The sequence below is a fragment of the Coenobita brevimanus genome, chromosome 39, assembly GCF_032717465.1.
Source record: "Coenobita brevimanus isolate Jiangsu-jjx chromosome 39, ASM3271746v2, whole genome shotgun sequence".
Lineage (NCBI taxonomy): Eukaryota > Metazoa > Arthropoda > Malacostraca > Decapoda > Coenobitidae > Coenobita > Coenobita brevimanus.
The window spans coordinates 12,985,394-13,006,890 of record NC_136992.1 but is presented as its reverse complement, the minus strand read 5'-3'; the positions used below and the strand labels follow the sequence as shown (position 1 = coordinate 13,006,890).

The following is a 21,497-nucleotide window of genomic DNA, read 5'->3' as shown; positions in this document are numbered from 1 at the left end:
GTAACTTGACCTAAAGCTGACATCTCTCCATCTAGAATGCGAGTGACGACAGTAGTTTAATACTAGAATATGGTGCTAGTCACGAAGAAGTGCTATGGAAAGGATGTAGAGCTGCAGTATTCCTCTAACTTGATTTAAAATTGACATCTTACCATCTTGAGTGCTAAGTAGCAATAGTAGATTAACCCTAGAATATGGTGCTCGTCAGGAACAAGTGTTATGGAAAATATGTAGAGTCGTAGTCATGTCTTTCCATACTCTAGCTTGGCTTAACACTGACATCTCCCCTTCTTGAATGCTGAGTTGCACGAGATTAACACGAGAATATGGTGCTAGTTACAAAGAAGTGCCATGGAAGGGTTGTAGATCCGAAGTATTGTCTGCTGTCACTGAGATACGTGAAACAGGCTGCAAAAGGACGAAATTCTGGGCCAAGTTAGTGTGATTGAACAATAGTGGCAAAGGGTGCTCAACGAATGGGTCACACTGAGTATAATCACTTCTTATGCTGCAAGCTGTGGTAGTGGAGTGAGCAATATATTGACCACCCTGAATATAATCTTGTCTATGTTGCAGGATGTAGTAGTGGAATACATCAAGTTCATGGCCCAGTCACCACTTGAGACCACCCTCACTGCCCAGACCGTGACGACTTACGTGAAGAAGGTAACAGATATCTTGGCAGATTTCACGCAGGAGGAGATTGAGGCGGTGAAGTCCAAGCTGCCGAGTGACAACGCAGATCTGCACACGTATATGATGTGAGTAGGCTGGAATGTGACCTTGGTGGGAAGTGTAGTAATAATATTAGTATTAGTAGTAGTAGTAGTAGTAGTAGCAGTTGTAGTAGTAGTAGTTGGCTTAGTTCAAATGAAATGTAAACCAGGTGGATTACAGGTTGAAATTATCCTTCCCCGACAGTCCAATATCTTCCTCTCGAGGGATTCAGAGGGAGTTGAGGGTTGTTTGTATAACCAGGTAGCTCCATTACACAGTTCCTTATATCAGTGCCACCGCATGAAGGCATCCCTTTTCAGCACCAGACGGGAAGGAAGAAACGGAAATATGACTGTAAACATGAACACAGCCAGGCGGGGGGGGCAAGGATCCCATGCCCCTCCCCCCCCTTTTTTTTTTTTTCAAAGTTCAGTAGGAAGGTGGTAATCCATAGATTTAGTTGTTCTTTCAGGTGCTAATAATTATATTCTGGACTGTTTCATTAATATTTAACACTATATAAGTCTTTTACCTTAACTTGGCCCAGGTTTTCATTTTTTGGCAGCTTATTTCATTTAGATGTCTCTGTGACTAGCATCATATTCTTGAGTTGTTCTCTTGCTACAACGCAGCATTCAAGATGGACAGATGGCAGTTTGGGGCCAAGTTAGAGTGCAAAGAATATGGTGGGTCTTGTGGTACAGCGTCTTCACCAAATACAGATAATAGTTACATAGAGTCAGTATACTGTATACAAAGAAGAAAATAGGTAAGAATTTATAAGACATAATACTTTCCAAGCAGCCGCATCTTAAGAATAAGAACAGTATAAATTTAGTAACTCCTATAACAAAATCCTGCCTGCGCCTCTGGCTGTAAAATATGTGATAATGGAGAGAGAGAGAGAGAGAGAGAGAGAGAGAGAGAGAGAGAGAGAGAGAGAGAGAGAGAGAGTTGACATAAAATGTTGTTGGGGATTCGGAGAATTATCTGTCGTGAACCCAGTGGACTTCAGGAAAAAGCTAACGCCAGACGATTTTATTCAGCCAAGAGTGGGCCATGCCTTGATGTCCACGTTGTTCATTCCAGAAACATATTTAAGCGCTTGGTGATGGGGGCGGGTACAATGCCGGCAGTTCGGTATATCATCCAGCAACTGAGCAACCCAACTACCTTCAACCTGAACGTCTACATTGATTTCTTCTCTGAGGATTCCATTTCTAACATCAAGAATCCTGTCCTCATACCAGAGATACTCGTAAGTAAGAGAGAGAGAGAGAGAGAGAGAGAGAGAGAGAGAGAGAGAGAGAGAGTCCTGCAACACCTATTTTGCTACTGCCAGGTGGCGTATGGGATGCCTGGCGAAGACAATGCATGAGTGTTAATACTGTCCCCAATATTTTTAACTCTGCCTAAAAACAAGCACTCCTAATGTTACACACTAGTGACACTAAATGAACCGTCCCAGCAACACACGAGAAATGGGTTGCGCTATATGGACCACCCTGTACTTCTTTCATATAAATAAAAAAAATAAAAAGTACAGTTATGACAGAGGACTGATTATTAGCGTATTTGTGAATCCGGGATCTGTTTCTCGTCCTTTCAGACAGAGAACTACGGTAATATGCTAACCACCTGACCACCGCCTTTCCCTGCAGGACTTGGTGACGATGCCGAATGAGAATGTGCCGTTGGAAATGCTGAACTATCCGAGGATGTCCATAGCGAAGTTGATCCACGATTTGTGCCTCGACCCAGAGAAGGATGAGACCACCACCTTCACTGCCTGCGACACCCACTTCACTTGTGACACCCAGAAAATCTTCGAAACTTTCATCCCGTCACTCAGACAAGATATTCAGGTAAGGAGATGGAGGTGAAGGAGACCGAGAACGAGGCGGAGACGTAAGGTGCGAGAGTTTGTCAGGGAGAGTGGTGTGTTTGAGGAAGAGGGGTTGTTGCTGAGTTGGGACTGAAACGCCTGGGGATTTTTTTTATCGAGGCCACCCCTCATAGTATGCAACGTCAGACAAGAGGCAGATATATGGATGGATAGATAGATAGATAGATAGATGGATAGATAGATAACAAGACAGGTAAATGGTTATTGAAAGAGATGCATGCATAGATATATGGAAATATTAACTGACTGATTAACTGACTGACTGATTGATTTGTTAATTGACTGTTACTTAAAATAATCCATAGGGCCTGATATTTGTTGGTTTCTTCCTCATCTTAGACTTGACTTTACTATCCAATACGCTTTGAACCTGGGAATATGTGTTTGAGTGGAGCACAGTCAGAGCTGGAAAAAAGGTTTTGATAAAACTTGGCAGGATGCCTGGAATTAGGTCCCAGATGGGTCAGTTTCTGTTTCATGCCGATTTTGAAGGAATGTTTTGGCCTCTATTAATTGCCCCACTGGTGTTCCACTGAGTACATGCGTGGAAAATGCAGTGGGACGCTTCAGTGGAGTTTCCTTTCTCTCCACAGCAGCAAGATAGGCCCGCAAAGCACTTACTCCAATGCAGATTGCGGTTCAGAAATGATTCCCATTTGGACAAGTGCTGAGCGACCCGGTAGGGCCACAAGGCGCTTGTTATTATAATAATACCCATGCGAGGGTGGGTATTATGCGCGCACGAGTGTATGTATGTACGTACTGTATGTGTGTGTGTGTGTGCAAATTAAAAAATGTTTTCATCCGAATTTAACCAAACTCTGTCGAAGGGTTAAGAGATAAACAAAGGGAGGACCTATTGTTTTGGGGAGCACTACATCAAAGGTCAAGGTCACGGAACTATGTCATAGTCTGACACAGCAAAATCAGCGTAAAAAGATTATACTCAATTTGGACCTAACTTGGTGGATGGGTTGAAGGTAGGGCAATAGCTGAGTGGGTTAATTTTAAGAGTGATCAGTAAAAGGTCAAAGCCACAGAGCAATGTCAAAGTATGATAATGGTGGTTTGAATAATGGTATGTATTAAGGTAATACAGAGTATACAGTATAGTTGGTGGGAGCACTCACCATCCACTCATTTGACGTAGTGCTGCTCTTGGTGCCTGCCCTTTCCTCTCTTCCTTCTTCCATTCTTCCTTTTCTGTGTTTCCTTCCTTAATTCTTTCCTCTTCTTTCTGTCAGTGGGTGACTCTACACTGAGTGACAAGCCAAATTGTTTCATGTACACCAGGAAACCATATTGTTAAGATGCGAGATTTGCCAGTTAGGTAGTTGAGCAGCTTCTCGACATTTCCCGATGTTTACCGTAGGTTCCGGTATGAGTCAGAGTTGCCAGTTTGTCTGCTGTTTGTGTTTCGAAAGTTATGCATTAATTTTTGTGCTCTTTTTCTTTATAATGTTTTATTTATGTGATTGCTTGTTAAATTATGTAATTTAATTTAAGTTTGTATGCAAAATAATTTACAGTGATATGTAATGTAGGAAAACTCTGGCATGTTTTGGATGTCTCTGAACTGGTAACTGTTGTTGCTAGGGGCAGGTACGGGACCAATACGTCCTAGAATCTTGGAGAAGGATGGGGAAGAGACTAGAGCAAACTCAGTCGGTTTTCAGTTCAGTTTGAGTGTCGGTGCAGTGTCTTTGCAGTTTATATATTTTCGGTACTTGTGAAAACAGTGAAGTGTTGTTGACAAATAGTGAAGAGTTACTGAAGTTTGTATATCATCGGAACTTGAGAGAATAGTGAAGTGTCGTCAAGCATTATGTGCAACTGCAGTTATTAAAGATTGTATAGCTCCAGTGATTGGAAGAATAGTAAAGTGAAGTTGGAAAGCATTAAGTGTAATTATATGAAAAATAAAGACCCTGAACTTTACCCTTTCGTGTGCAGATAAGTTTTTAAGTTTTCTGTTCTACGACACGTCGGCTTTTCTCCCCTGCCTCCCTGGCCACCGTGTGCTCCAAAAAAGTGTATTCTCGGCTTATTTTCACCACCCAAACATATTTATTTTGCCACAAAACCCACATATTCCTATTCGTCGATGTTTGTTCTACACGATAAGCAAAAAAAACACACACACACAAAAAACACTATACGTAAGTTAGGGCCGTGTGAATAAACATTCGGGAACATACATCTCACTTCCCAACATCATAAGTCGAATGTTTACTAATCAATCACTACATGTTATACCATCATTGGAAAGAAAATTTTATTAGCTTTCGAATGGGTGGGGTCCCAGTTTGATACGAGGTATGGTATTGGAGCAATAAGCGAAAAAGTAAAACCCATTTCCGATAAACAACAGATTTTTTATTCAGGGAGCTCTAGCGAAAAACTTCTCTCAGTGCTGTTATGTTATTTTATCATCCTATGCAGAATTTCATTGGCTTTCATTTGAAACCAAAACGGTGATCCTAGGCCTCAATAGTTTTCGAGAAACATGCAAAAAAACTACGGTGTACCCATGCCGTGTCGTGACTGTAGGGTGGTTTCCTGCCTCCCTCTAAGCTACTGCATGTATTTCACCAATTCCTTGTACACTAGATATGCACACTATATTCACATGATTCACTGTCACTACTTTAATAGTTGAATACTCACATCTGATGCAGGGTAGAGGCAGTGTAGTTGATTAGAAACAGTAGCACAATCTTCGTTGGGCCAACGGCTGATGACAACCAGGAATGCTTCACAAACACCAAATCTAATCACAACAGTGCCCAAAAACTATCCATAAGCACTATTGTTATAGTGAAATATGTTGCCTGGCCGGGATGGGGATAAGAGTGGAAATTTAAAGGGCCAAACCACACAGTACCTCCCCCACTCACAGCTCATTTAGTATTGAATAACCTGTCCACTCTCTTGCTGGTATTGAGACCCACAGTTGCCAGCTCATTACTTTTGACAAACGCTAGGCAAAGTATGACGCCTCCAAAAATGATGCCAATCCACCAAAAACTTTTTCTCTGATGAAAGTTTTTATGCTTAACCCCCCCCCATCCCGACGTTTTCTGAGCAGTGGTACGCCCCAGTCCTGACATTTTTGGACCTTTTTTTTTTTTTTTTTTTTTGCTCAAACATCCGCTTTTGGTGAAAAACATCGAAAATTCATAGAGAAATCGCTCACCTGAGGTTTAAAATACTCGATCCAGGTAGGAGTACCTCCTTACCTTACAGGGTTTTCTATCAGGCTGGCTGGAAAGAAAACGAGTTCTATGGGAGGATAACTATTCCACACCACTCATAAACGGTATTTATTTATTTATTTGGTACGAATTATATGTAGTACGAGAGTATATTGGTTTTCAAACGGTAATATAGGCATTATAAGCATTGTTTCACTCACTAACTCATCACCATTCCTGACCTTTTTTTGCCACATTACCTGATCATCATTTCTGACTGTTTCTTCCTCTAATGTTTGTCCTCCACATTGTCATCTATTGGGGAATCACTCTGGCCCTGAATTTCGTACCATGGCATGACATGGCTTTACTGGCCAGGTCACTGATAACAGGTGAATTGCTGAGAAAAGGGCATGAAGGGGGGGGGAGGAGATCATGCTGGGTAAGGCATTGTCCCTGCCTGGCATCTTGTAGAGGAAGGTGTCCTGTGTATACATGCCAAAAATCACTCGCAGAAATTGAAAATTGTTCAAATTAAATTGAAAATTGTGCAAATTAGGGACCTTGCAATGTTGCCGCGTTAATTTACGTCTCCGGGATATGAGTGCACATCATGTGAGGACGTGAATTCACGTCTCCGGGACGGGGCGGGTTAAATGAGGACAAAGGCATCAATGAATGTAGTTGCAGCACACCCAAATGATGACTAAGGTGTCAATGCGGGTGAAGGGGTTAAGAAGCCAGTGTATATTTACGATGTCTGAGCTGATCTTGTGTACTGTACACCTAAAGGCTGATGATAAGAAGAACAACTCACTGGGCAATGTCCTTCCTGTACTGTACTACTGTTGTTGGAGCCTTTGGCAGTGTGGGGTGGGGACGTAACAGTGGTGTCAGGAGTGTGGATTATTTAGGGCTGCAGTGAGTCTACCTTTCGACATGGAAGCAGAAGGTGTGCAGACAAGGTCTTGAGCTGGGCAGGAGGAGGAAATGTTCCTGGCGACAACTGTGAAGCTATTACAGGCACAAAAGAAATAAAGAACAATTCCAGGCCCAAAGTGAAGAACAGAAAAAGCTCAGGAACAAAATCAAAGAACAGTTACCAGCACAGAATGAAGGGCAGAAAGAACTCAAAGAACAACTGCAAGCTCAGAGTGAACAACTAGAGGCACAATGTGAAGAACAAGAAGAATGATATGAAAACTTCAAGAGCATCATAGGAGCAACAGAGGGAATTACAACTGAGGATGCAAGGGCAGCTGGATGCTGTGAAGGAAGAACAGGAACAATTGAAGGAGCAGGTATACACTGAGCTATGGCAGCAGACGTATGAGGTAGTCAATAATGTGACTGAGTGCAGACAGCATGTAGACGACTAGTTGAAGTCAGTTAATCAGGAAATAGTGATGGAGTGCAAACAACATGTGGACAACCAGCTGAAGATTAGTGAGAGAATAGTGATGGAGTGCAGACAGCATGTAGATAACCAGTTGAAGGATGTAGTTGACCATGTGAAAATAATTAGTGAGAAAATTGAGGCTGTAGAGAAATATTGCACTGCTGAGCCTCAGGTTAGTGTACAGGGAGCATATGAAAGGAATGGACAATGTATGGTGAATCTTGACGGATCCCAGGCATCTGAGGGTAGCATTACTTGGCTGAATAATGAAAATGCAGAAGTTTTAAGTCCTGGCCTTAATTATGATGCCCCAGTTTTTAGGCCCCAAACTAGTGAAGTAGATGACTATAATGGGGGTCCAATTAAAAAGAAACCTCAGGAATTTGATGGTACAGTATCTTGGGAAGCTCACCGTGCACAGTCTGAGTTACTTGTGGATCAGAATGGTTGGGATGATAGGTCGAGGGCAGTGGAGCTTGCTACTAGCCTTAAGGATGCTGCAGTGGAAATTCTGGGCCAGATGTCAGTGATAGAGATGAACAGTTATCAGTCCCTATTAGAAGTGTTGGAGTGCAGATATGGAACCACGTACCAGGCTGAGGTTTGCGAAGTAAGATTTTGGAGCCACGTACAGGCTCGAGGGGAATCCCTACAGCAGCTTGCTCATGACCTGCGGAGTATAGCATACAAGGTATACCCTGGAGCAGCACCTAACCTGTTGGCTATGTTACTGAGGGACCAGTTCATCGATGCTCTTGATAGTGCAGAGTTGAAAGTGCAAGTGAAGCAGGCACAACCAAGAAGCATGCAAGAAGCATAAGCCAGGACTCTAGAATTTGAGTCCTACATCAGATCCAGTACATCCACTTTTCAGGCAGGTCGTAGTGCAGGATTCAAGGCAAGAAAGGGGCAGGTATGCGAAACAAAAATTTGAGGGAAGTTGCTGGTACTGTGAAAAGTCAGGACACAGAAAAGTGGATTACAACAAGTGGAAGAGAGAACAGGAGAAGCTCAAAAAAGTTGCTGGTTCTGTGGGAAGCCAGGACACAAGAAGGTGGATTGTTACAAATGGAAGAAGGAGCAAGAATGAAACAGTGCAAGGAAACCAATGATTGCAACAAATGGGTGTTGGACATGTGGCGAGGTGGGACGCTTCAGCTATGAGTATCCAAATGAGAAGGATGAAGATAAATTAGTGAAGGCCTGTGATAAGAGGCAACAACCTGCCAGTTTTTCCCAAGAAGCCCCACCACTGAAGAAATGTAGGAGAACCTTCATGAACAGTATGCGAGAAGCTGGAAGAACAGACGACAAGCTGTGTAGTGGAAATGGGAATCATAGGAAGAAATGCTGTGCATTGTAGTGACAGGGCCAGTGTCAGAGGAAGAAGACCTGAAGAGGATGCAGATGGAGGATGAGATTTACAACCAGTGCTAGAGTGGCTGCAGCAGAGAACAGTGCGACCATCTTGGGAAGAAGTTTCCAGGTTAAACCCTGAGACCAAGAGCTACTGGGTTCAGTGGCACCTTATTCGTTTGAACAGTGGACTACTAGAGTGTCAGTGGGAGACAGCCGATGGCCTCAGCAAGTATTGGCAACTGGTGGTTTCGAAGAAGATGAGGTCCGAGATCTTGGATGAGTCTCATAACCAGATCATTAGTGGGCACATGGGAGTGAAGAAAACCCTAAGCTGGCTGTGACAGAGGTTCTACTGGATTGGCATGCGTCAGGATGTTGAAGAGTGGTGTCTGGCCTGTGATGTATGCTGTGTCAAGAAGGGACCCAAGAAACGTGGTTGTGCTCCTCTCCAGCTGTACCAGGTGGGTGCACCAATGGAAAGAGTCATGGTGGACATTGTTGAACCTCTGCCACTCACTGAAAGAGGAAACCGGTATATATGTGTCACCATGATCTACTTCACAAAGTGGCCTGAAGCCTATGCTATCCCCGATCAAGAGGCTGTTGCTCAGGTGTTGGTTGACCAGTTTTTCTGTCGTTTTGTGATGCCACAAGAGCTACATTCAGACCAGGGTAGAAACTTCAAGTCTGCTGTGTTCCATGAGTGCTGCAAGTTATTGGGGATCAAGAAGACCAGGATAACCCCACTAAGGCCACAGTCAGATGGGATGGTGGAGAAATTCAACTGGACCCTCGGGCAAGAACTGGCCAAACACTGCGCAGAGGGACAAACAGAATGGGACAAGAAATTACCTGCATTGCTGATGGCATATTGGGCTGCATCCCATGAGTCTACCGGCTACACCCCTGCAAAACTGATGTTGGGCCACGAGTTACGTTAACCCATTGACTTGTTAATGGGAAGACCACTTGGTGAAGAGCTGCCTACAGACACCTCCAGCTATGCGAAGCATCTTTAAGAAAAACTGGCTGAGGTACATCATCAAGTGCAACGAGCCCTTAAGTTTTAGGAGAGGTGATGAAGTACAAGTATGATGCCAAGGCAAGTGAGGTGAGCTTCAAGGATGGTGACCAAGTTTGGTTATACAATGCTCAGCGAAGGAAGAGACAGTCACCGAAGCTGCAGAGTCCGTGGGACGGGCCTTACACTGTGTTGGACTGCCTATCAGGCCTGACGTATTGGATTCAGGGAGGCAGAAAGTCTTGCCCAAAGGTGGTACACGTGAATCATCTGTAGCAGTACAATGGGCCAGGGCAGTACAGCTGAGACGTCTCCGAGGAATCGTGCTCTGCCCCAGCTGGAGATGTTGAGGGGGACCAGGAAACTGAAGTGCAAGAGGATGGTGACAGTTTCCCAAGAGAAGCTGTGAATAACGAAGAGGACCAAGACCTTTCTGGCAGGGTGGACTATGTTGAGGAGCAAGGACGTTGTCAGAAACGACACAGAAGACGACTTGATATATTGAAGGATTATTTTGTGTATAGTTAGATGTTTCATTAGGATTAAGGTTTATATTTGTATATACTGTGTAGTTTTGTCGGGACGACAAAGAACTAGGGACGGGGTAGTGTTAAGAAGTGAAATTTGCCAGTTAGGTAGTTGAGCAGCTTCTTGACGTTTCCCGATGTTTACCGTAGGTTCCAGTACAAGTCAGGGTTGCCAGTTTGCCTGCTGTTTGTGCTATTTTTCTTTATAATGTGCCCTTTTTCTTTATAATGTTTTATTTATGTGATTCCTTGTTAAATCACCTAATTTAATTTAAGTTCGTATCCAGAATAATTTACAGTGGTATGTTATGTAAGAAAACTCTGGCATGTTTTGGATGTCTCCGAATTGGTAACTGTTATTGCTAGGGGCAGGTACAGGACCAGCACGTCCTAGAATGTTGGTGAAGCAAGGAAGGTTATATAAGGATGGGGAAGAGACTAGAGCAAGCTCAGTCGGTTTTCAGGTCAGTTTGAGTGTCGGTGCAGTGTCAGTGTAGTTTGTATATTTTCGGTACTTGTGAAAACAGTGAAGTGTTGTTGACAAATAGTGAAGGGTGATTAATGTTTGTATATCATTGGAACTTGTGAAAATAGTGAAGTGTCGTCAAGCATTAAGTGTAACTGCAGTTAGTAAAGTTTGTATAGCTCCAGTGCTTGTGAAAATTGTGAAGTGAAGTTGGAAAGCATTAAGTGTAATTATTTGAAAAATAAAGACCGTGAACTCAAGAGGCCAGTGTTTATTTACGACGCCTGAGCTGATCCTGTGTACTGTACACCTAAAGGCTGACCATAGGAAGAACAGCTCACTGGGCAACGTCCTTCCTGTACTGTACTACTGCTGTTGGAGCCTGTGGCAGTGTGGGGTGGGGACGTAACAATATACTATGCTGGGTGGTAAACATATAACCAAATTATGGCACCTGGTGGTTTAGTGGGCAATTAAGGCACTCCCATCGCATTGAGCCTATGCAGGTTTATGTCCAGGGGATGGTTGGGATTCATTGCTCACAAATGCCACTCAGGGATGAGTGAGGCTGGTCACTGTCATCATAAATGTTAGCACCAACTTGCTTAGCCCCGGGCTCCTGCGCTCCTCATGGGGCAACTGTGGATTAGATGATGATGATGATGATGATTAAGGTAATAAAGCAAGAAATGATGATGGTAAAAAAAAATGGTAATGACGATAGTAAAGATAAGGATGAAAAATAATACTGATGATAGTGCAGATGATGATTACCAAATGGTGTTGAAGATAGTGAATATGATGATACTGATGGTGTAATGATGATATGATGCTTGTTATGATTATGGTAAATCGTGGTGAAAATCATGATATAATGGTTATGGTAATGTGCTGATGCTGATGGTAACAGTGATCTAATGATAATAATGGTGGTAATGATGATGACGCTAATGGTGACATGCATGACATTCTAAATAGTGATCCTCTCTCATCTCTCCTCCCTCAGAATACGGGACTGTCCACATCTGTGCGTGACTCGGCCTTGCAAGCCTTATGCAACCTTGGCGTCCCCTCCGAAATTGACACTTTTAAAAACATCATCCTCGGTACCCATGGAGAGCCGCTAGATATGAGAATGCATGCTCTGTACTGCCTAGATGCCCACCACATGCCTGCCTCTGCAAGATCAACGGTAAGTTACCATGTTCTGTCCACTGTAACTTGGACTAATACTGCCATAGTGCCATCTCTCCGTCTTTGATTGCTAGCATTGAGATGTAATGCTGTGCTCTTTTCACCTTGATTGGCCTATTATTGCCACCTTTCCATCTTGAATGCTAATACTAAGATACAATGCTCTACTTTGTTCACTTTAATTTGGTCTAACATTGCTATCTCTCTGAAACTGAGATATAATACTGTACTTTATCCACTTTATCTTGGCTTAAATTTGCCGTCTCTCCATCTTGAGTGATAACATTACAATGTAATGCTATACTCTGTTCACTATATCTTGGCTTGAAATGACCATCTGTCCATCTTGCATGCTAACACTAGGACATAATGCTATAGTTTCTTCACTTTAATTTAGTTTAAAATTGCTACTCTCAATCTAGCGATTAACACCAGACTGTGATGATATAATCTTTTTACTTTAACTTGCCTAAAACTGCCATCTCTTCATCTTAAATGCTGAGCTGTAACAAGTATGTAACAGTACAAAACGACAGCATACTTTTTCTACTCTAACTTGGCCTGAAATTGCCATCTCGCCATCCTGAATGCTGAGCTAATGCAAGAGACTGTAGTAGTTTTAGCCCCAGGTTCATCCGAATATAAACCCAGTGGATTACAACTGAAGCTGCCACTCTCGTGCAGTCTATTAATTATCATTCATTCTGGGTGATAGGGAGGGAGTTGAGGGACACGTGTTCGACCGGGCAACTCCACCGCCCAGTTATATCAGTGCCACCACATAAAGGCTTCCCTCTCCAGCACCAGGCAAGAGATTAACACTAGAATACGAAGCTATACTCAGTCTACTTTACCCTCGCCTAATTTTGCTATCTGTCCATCTTGACTGTTAAACAGAAACAAGAGATTAACAACAGAGAATGATCCCCCACTCTGTTCATTCTAACTTGGCACAAAATTGCCAATTCTTGATCAATAATGGTTAGCCGTAACAAAATATTTACATTGGTCACGAATAAGTGCTATGGGAAAGATGGAAAACTGTGGTATTGTTTTATTTTGTCACTGAGATGCTGCACGAAATTAGCACCAGAACACAGCTCTAGTCAAGAAGAAGCGCTATGGAACGTATGGAATGCTGTACTATTATCTTATTCTGTCACTGAGATGTTGCAAGAAATTAGCACCAGCGCAGCACTAGTCACAAAGATGTGCTGTGGAGAGGATGAAGAACCGTACGGCTAATGTCTTATTCTACCACTGAGGTGTTGCACGGGATCAGTAGTGGAACTTCGCTCTAGTCACGAAGGGGTTCTGTGGAATGGATACAAAGCCATAGCATTGTCTAATTTTCTGTCACTGAAGTTTGGAAAATAAGTTGTATAAGGACGAAAATCTCTGCCAAGTTAAGGTGGACAAATTATAATTCGACTGAATATGAAGAATAGGGACGCCTTCATGTGGTGGCACAGATTTGACTGGGCGGTGGAGTTGCCTCATTACACAAACGTTTCTCAGTCTCCACCCTATCCTTCACGATATAAGACGGTGGACTGAGGGAGAAGGTAATTTCAGCCTGAAGTCCACTTGCTTCATGTTCAGATGAGCTTGGGGCCTGAAAAACAACAACAGCAACAATTGCTATTACTACTAGTACTACTACTGCTATAACTACTACTACTGTACTACTATTACTAATGTTACAACAACAACAACTATTACTACTACTACTTCAGCTACTACTATTTCCACAGCTACATGAACCACATCAACAACAACAACAACAACAACAACTACTACTACTACTACTACTACTACGACCACCACTACCATTACTACTACTACTATTATCACTACCACTACCATTGCTACTACTACTACTGCTGCTGCTGCTGCTGCTGCTGCTACTCCTACTCCTGCTACTACTACTACTACAACTGCTGCTGCTGTTGCTGCTGCTACCACCACCACCACCACCACTGCTACTATTACAATAACAATAACTACAACAACGACCACTACTACTGTTACGTGACTAGCATCATATTTTAGGTTAATCTTTGTTTCACGTGGCCCCGTGACAGAGAAAGACATTTCTTATTAGCTGTACATCCTTTCCGTAGCACTTCTTCGTGACTAGCATCATATTCCAGCTTTAATCCATTGTTACAACTCAGCATTCAGGATGGAGAGGTGACAATTTAAGGCCAGTTAGTGTTAAAGGAGTATAGATGCTTGACTTCCTCGATTTTCTTCGATTCTTAGCCGGGTAGAGGAGAGGAACACCTTCACGTGGTGGTACCGATATAACCAAGTGGCTTCCCAGCCCTGTTATGCAAACGTCCCTCAACTCCCTCCCTACCCCAGAAAGGAGGATGGTGGACTCCCGGGGAAGGGCAACTTCGTCCTACAGTCCACTGGGTTCATGTTCCAAAAGAAGCAGCAACTACTGCTGCTGCTACTGCTGCCGCAACTACTACTACCACCACCACCACTACTGCTACTACTATTACTACTACTACTATACTACTGCTACTACTACTACTATTATTACTGGTGGTACATCTTGCTAATACAACCTTATCTATCTGGCTGTCTATGTATCTGTCTATCTGTCTGTCTATCTGTCTGTCGATATACATATTCACATACATATATATGAACACACACACACACACACACACACACACACACACACACAAACACACACACACACATACTATATATATATATATATATATATATATATATATATATATATATATATATATATATATATATAGTATATAGTATATTTATTTATTTATTTCCAGATCCTACCCTTCTTGGTACTCATCATTGAAAACAAAGGAGAGGTTCCTGAGGTCCGTAGCCTGGCCTTCCTCAGTGCAGCTACATGGGTCCCTGGTATTGTATTGATTACCTGTATTTATGTATTATTTTAAATACATACACCTAGGGGCTGGAGAGGGACGCCTTCACGTGGTGACACCGAAATGAGCAGACGATGGAGTTGCCTGGTTATCTAAACGTTTCTTAACTCCTTACCCATCTTATGCGAGGAGGATGGTGGAAAGGCAGCTTCAGCCTGCAGTCCACTGGGTCTGCGTTCAGACAAGCCTTTGGTTACTACTACTGCGACTACTACTACTACTACTACTACTACTACTATTACTACTACTACTACTACTTCTGGAACCAAGTACTTTGAGTGTGGTGTGAACCATCTTTACATACTGTATATACAGTACATACACAGCATCAGAAACAATGATTTTTACACTTGTCGTTTTATTGTCAGAGAAACAACTCTTCCCAGTTCCGTCTGAAGAAAATTTACAACTGGCGAAATGCGGTCAAAACTGTATCTCTGTTAGTGTGTACCTCAAATGGTTCGATTTTTTTTCGCTTAAAGGTTGGGAAGATACTTTTGTCTTTTTCTATATACATTTACGGCACGCGACGTGGAGAGGTTAATAATTTTATCAACATAGACGTCATACAATATTCATTTAGTATTGTTTGTTTTAACTGGGTATAATATTACTTGTAATATTACATGTTTATATTGATACAAAGAGCTTTTATCAATATTCATAAACTGTGTTTAGCTTAGTAGTAGTAATAGGAGTAGTAATGGTGGAGGTAGTAATAGCAATAGTAGTAGTAATGGTGGTGGTGGTGGTGGTAGTACGGTAGTAGTAGTGGTAGTAGTAGTAGTAATGGTAGTGGTCGTAGTAGTAGATGTAGTTGTAGTAGTCCCAGTTTCATCTCAAAAGTGAATCCAGTGGATTGCAGGTTGAAGTCCACCATGCTCCTTTTGGGTGATGGGGAGGGAGGTGAGGGACGTTTGTATAACCAGGGAGTGGATCAGCTTGGCTATATCCATGTGAAGGCCTCCCTCTTCAGCACCCTCTTGAGCTTAATTTGTATAGAAAATTGCATATTTGTACATTTTTTTGTTTTTTAAGTGGATGAGCCAGTGGTGCATTGGTAGCACACCCAGCTCGCAACTAAAAGATTCTGAGATGGTATGGCCATGTGAAGCAGATGGAGAACGACAGACTGCCTAGGAGAGCGAATGTGAGTGAGGTAGAGGGGGAGAGGAAGAGGAGAAGACCAAGGATGAGACGGAGGATAGAGATATATGAGAAAGGGGTGTGTAAGGCCCCAGTCACATTGCAGGTACGACTTATCGCAAACTACCCGCGACCTGCAAGTCGTGGGTGGTTTTGGTGAGGTTTACGACCGGTCTTCATATGTCTCGGTTTAGCTGCAGGCCACCATGGCGACCAAAAAATCGTTGCGACGTTTTTCGTGCTGCACGATAAACCTCCCTGCGACCACCGATGTTGTAACATGGAAGTCGCCTGGTGGGCGGCTGGACTGCATCCGGCTGGCTTACAGACTGTGACTGGTGGGCGACACCTGATTTTTAAGCAGTGGTTGCCATCTGGACGGAGGCCACTTGCCGCCCACTCTGTGCGGTGGCCGTCTGCACTCCGTCGAGGCGATGACTGGACTGCGGCGGCCGCCATCCACAAGCCTCCTGTCTGGGGTGGTAGTTGAAGTCCAGCCACCGTCCAGCCGGCGATTGGTTGAGTGACAGGTGGTGGGCTGGACTGACACCAGCCACCGGCCAATCCATGGCTGGTGTCGGTCTAGTGGTCGCGGTCTGAACTGCAACAGGACGCGGACTGGCCGGCCACCTGTCGGTGTCTTGACCTTTGTGTACCTGTCCATGGTCGCTGTTTGGCCGCCCACTGGATGAACGCTGGACGGACACTGGATGACCACCGGTAGCTGATCGGTGGCACGACTGCTCGGTGACCTCCGTGGCTGGGGACTGGTTTCGCGATTTTCAGGTTTGCGACAAGTCGTACCTGCAGTGTGACTGGGGCTTGAATTGGAGGGAGAATAGCCAAGTGGCAGAGGACAGGGAGACGTGGAAGGGGTTTGTTTGTGGCCACCCCTTATGGGATTAAGGTGCCTAGCTTTAGATAAGCAGAGAGAACTAAAAAGACAAAGTCATAGAAGAAAGCAAAATATCAACAAACGAATCTAGCAATTGTTTCCAGGTAATTCTAGACGATTTTACTGAGGTGAGAGTTAGTCGTTGGGGCCTTTTCCAAACGGACGTGATGTGGTACATAGGAGTACATAGCAAATGCAGATAACAGTAGGCCTGGTGGCCCATGACGAAGTTATCTGTTGGATAAAGTGTAAAGTCTCCTAAGAACAAACCAACGTGTAAGAAAAAAGAATAGATAAGAGGAAGACTCTCCTCCACCCACCACACCATCCTGTTAACCTAGCAAGAAAAAAAAAGTGCTTGTCAGAAAGAGCATGCATTGAAGATTTTATAGGAGAAGCAGAAGAGGAACAACTGTGCACTATTTAATATATGTTCTGTTGATATGTTAAAGGAAAGCAAATGCAAAGTTTATTATTAAGTTTATTATTAAGCAATTGTTTCACAGTCGTCAGCATACGACTACATCTCAACGTGGAAATAAACACTAAGTCATTTACAGCCTATAGTCTCAAAACTGATTTTGTCTAGTCGAATTTTAAACGTATCAATTGTTTTTTTTTTTTACTAATTACTGTTGCTGGTAGCCTATTCCATTGTTCAACTATGGGAATATTAAAGTAATTTTTCCTTGTATTAGTATTGCATCTCTTGCTTTCGAGTTTCATTCCGTTATTTCTATTCTTAGTATCATTCTGTATTTCGAACAACTTATTATATCTATCATCGTCAGATTTGTCAAGAGTTTTAAATATTTGTCTTACATCTCCTCTGAGTCATCACTTTTTTTTTTTTTTCTTTATAGAGAGAAAACATATGTAGTTTCTCCAGTCATTCTATGCAGGTCAAATTTCTCAAGACAATGCAGCTCTGCGCTGCATTGTCTTGAGTCCGTCTTGGTCCACAATAAGATTCAAGGACCATTGCTGCACACAGTATTCTAGATGTGGTTTAACTAATATCGAATAGAGCTTAGAGATTACATCAGGCGTTTTATGATTAAAGTTCCTTGTGATGACGCTGGGCATTGTGCTTGCTTTATTGCTGGCTGCGATACACTGTTTAGTTTGTGAGATCTTCACTGATAATAACTCCTAGATCCTTCTCGTCCTTTTCTTCCATCAGTGGGGTATGGAACATGCGATAATCATATTTAATGTTTTTGGTGCCAAAGTGCATTACTTTACATTTATCTACATTAAATTTCATTTGCCATTTTTCACTCCATTTCATTAACTTACCCAGGTGGTTTTGTAAACATTCACTGTCCACTCTCATGTTTACTTTGCCTCCAATCTTCGTGTCATCTGCAAATTTCGATACCTTAGAAACGAGTTCATTTGTAGATCATTGATATAAATGGTGAAAGGAACTGATCCTAGAACTGACCCTTGAGGAACTCCACTTGTTACTTTTAGCCAATCTAATGATTCGCCACTTGTTACAACACGTTGCTTCCTGTTCGTTAACGATTCCGCAATCCATGAACATTATTTGTTTGAGAGGGCTTTAGATTTTCTAGCAGTCTTAGATAGGGGACCTTATAAACAACTTCTGGATCTAGGTGGATGACATCCAACGGTATTTTTGCGTCTCAGTTATCATATATGTCTAAAAAATTCAAGGAAATTTGTAAGGCATCGTCTGTTATTATGACACCCGTACTAATTATCTGTTATAAGATTATGCGTATTAAGGAACACGATAATTTTATTTCTATTTTTTTTTTTTTTTTGCAAAACTTGCATAATAAAGGCATTTTTGACGGTCATCTGTGGTGCATTTTTTAACGTCTTTTAAAAAGAGATGTTATATTTTTGCGAACTTCCATTGATTAGGTACTCTACATTAAATCAATGATTTATTGAATATTTTAGATCGGGGAAAGGCGAACTGTCTGTAACATTCATGTAGAATGTGAGGAAATATCAAGTCTGGGCCAGATGATTTATTTGGGTCGATTTTCTAAAGTTAGTTGAACACATCATGCCTTGTCACTGTGTTGATTGATAACTTATCATCTGGTGTTGAGAAAACAGACTGAGGAATGCAAATGTTTACACAACTTTCTTTTGTCAAAACACTCTGAAAGAAGTCGTTCAGTATTGTTGCTCTTGTTTGGTTATCATGGACGAGATCGCTATAATTTTCACCAACATCTCAAGAATATATTAGATCACCGTCTGTCGCTAGGGCATGGTCGAGAATATTATTACCACAGGTCGTATACACTGCATCGTCCACCAGTTCTAACGACCTGTTCCCTTCTTTGCCGGCACAAAAACTTTTCCAATCAGTATTCGGATTATTAAAGTCCCCCCAAAGTGGAAGGGGTATAGACAATTTGAGAAAGGTTTTTGGAGATAGCTTTAAATATATAGATATATAGAGATAGCTTAGGGATATAGAGAAATACTGGTAAGAGATAGCTTAGAAATATTGTTATTTCCCCATCCTACACTGCCACAGGCTCCATCAGCAGTAGTTCAGTACAGAAAGGATGTTGCCCAGTGAGTTGTTCTTCCTGTGGTCAGCCTTTAGGTGTACAGTACACAGGATCAGCTCAGGCATCGTAAATAAACATTGGCTTCTTAAGTTCACTGTCTTTATTCTCCACATAATTACACTGAATGCCTTCCAACTTCACTTCACTATTCTCGGAAGCACTGGAGCTATACAAACTTTACTAACTGCATTTACACGTAATGCTTGGCAACAACACCTCACTATTTTCACATGTACCAATGATATAGAAACTTCACTAACACTTCATTGTTTGCCAACAACACTTCACTGTTTTCACAAGTAAAGAAAATATACAAACTTCACTGCATCATACACTCAAACTGAACTGAAAAGTGACTGAACTTGCTATAGTCTCTTCCCCATCCTTATAGAGCCTTATATTACTCGAGAAACTTCTAGCACAGACTCGACAGGGCAACAGTTAACAATTTCCAACTAGGAGACATGAAAACATGCCAGAATTTTCATACATTACATGACACTGTAAATTATTTAGCATACAAACTTAAATTAAATTACATAATTGAACAAGCAATCACATAAATAAAACATTATAAAGGAAAAGAGCACAAAAATTAATGCATAACTTACGAAACAACTATGCTCACAAACAGCAGGCAAATTGGCAACTCTGACTCATATAGGAACCTACTGTAAACACTGGGAAACATCAAGTAGCTTCTCGATTACCTAGCTGGCAAAGCTCGCTTCTTAACACTACCCCGTCCCTAGTCCTTTGTTTTTTGACAAAAGTACACAATATATACAAACATAAACCTTAATCCTAATGGAATCTCTAACTATACACAAAATAATCCTTTAGCTTATCAGATCTTCTTCTACGCCACTTCCAACGGCGTCCTTGCTCCTCCACACAGTCCACTCCTCCAGGAAGGTCTTGGTCCACTTCCCGATTCACTTCTTCCCTCAGGAAACTGTCACCTTCCTCCTGCACTTCAGCTCCCTGGTCCTCCTTAACATCCTCAGCTGGAGGAAAGCACGATTCCTCGGAGATGTCTCAGCTGTACTGTCCTGGCTCATGGTACTGCCACAGACGATTCACATGTAGCACCTTTGGGCAAGATTTCCTACCTCCCCGAATCCGGTATGTTATGTCTGAAAGGCGGTCCAGCACAGCATAAGGCCCATGCCATGGGCTCTGCAGCTTCAGTGACTGTCCCTTCTTTCGCTGAGGATTGTATAACCAAAGTTGGTCACCATCCTTGAAGCTCACCTCACTTGCCTTGCCATCACACTTGCACATCATCACTTCTGAAAACTAAGGGCTCCTCACGCTTGATGATTTTGTTTTTTTAATGCGAGGAAGATGGAACCAAAGGCCATGAGCCTGCAATAACAGTTTCCTCCAAGAGAAAAACAAAATAGAAGAGAGAGCCAAATTCAAGATCCATTCATTTCGAGATGCCTGGACGCACTGCTTTTGAAAGACTGGAGATCATAGGCAGCAGGAAATACAGACAGAGGGAGACAGTTTCATAGTTGACCTGTTGCATAAATGGAGGACTGGGAGTAACGGTTAACTCTTGCATTAGAGAGTTGGACAGAAAAGGGATGAGAGTTTGCTGCTAGACGGGTGCTACGCGCCCGTCGTAGAGGTGGAGGAATGCATGCAGACAGTTCAGAGGAGCAGTGACCATTAAAGTAGTGATAGAAAAGAGATAAAGATGCAACAGTGCAGCGAAGAGACAGAGATTGAAGGGAGTCAGTAAGAGGAGGAGAGTTAATGAGATGAAAAGCCTTTGACTCTACCCTATTGAGAAGTGCTGTATGCGGGGAGCCTCCCCACACATGAGAGTTGTACTCCACACAGGGACGGATAAAACCCCTGTATAGTCAACAATTGTGCAGGGGTAAAGAAAGAACGGAGTCGGCTTAGCACACCCAATCTCCTGGAAGCAGATTTTACAAGAGATGTAATATGATCTTTCCAAGATAAGTCCCGAGTAAATGAAACCCCAAGCATGTTCAAGGATGATGCAGGATTAAGCTGAATATTATTAAACATTAGTGGGTATACCTGTGGAAGATTTTGACAGGTTGATAGGTGTAAGAACTGAGTCTTAGATGCATTACAAACAACAAGATTATTTTTATCCCAGTTAGAGATACGAGCCAAGTCAGACATTAGGTGTCCC

At 42.5% G+C, this 21,497-nt stretch overlaps 1 protein-coding gene across 1 annotated transcript in view; it reads left to right on the top strand.

Annotated features, from left to right (window-relative positions):
• Nucleotides 1-1,843: 1,843 nt before the first annotated feature.
• The window catches only part of LOC145396789 (hemolymph clottable protein-like), a 33,802-nt gene continuing 14,148 nt past the window's right edge, over nt 1,844-21,497 (top strand). The window contains exons 1-4 of the mRNA XM_080270080.1: nt 1,844-1,975; nt 2,379-2,582; nt 11,596-11,781; nt 14,597-14,690. Coding sequence (XP_080126206.1) covers nt 1,844-1,975; nt 2,379-2,582; nt 11,596-11,781; nt 14,597-14,690 — 616 coding nt within the window. The remainder of the gene's footprint in view (nt 1,976-2,378; nt 2,583-11,595; nt 11,782-14,596; nt 14,691-21,497) is intronic.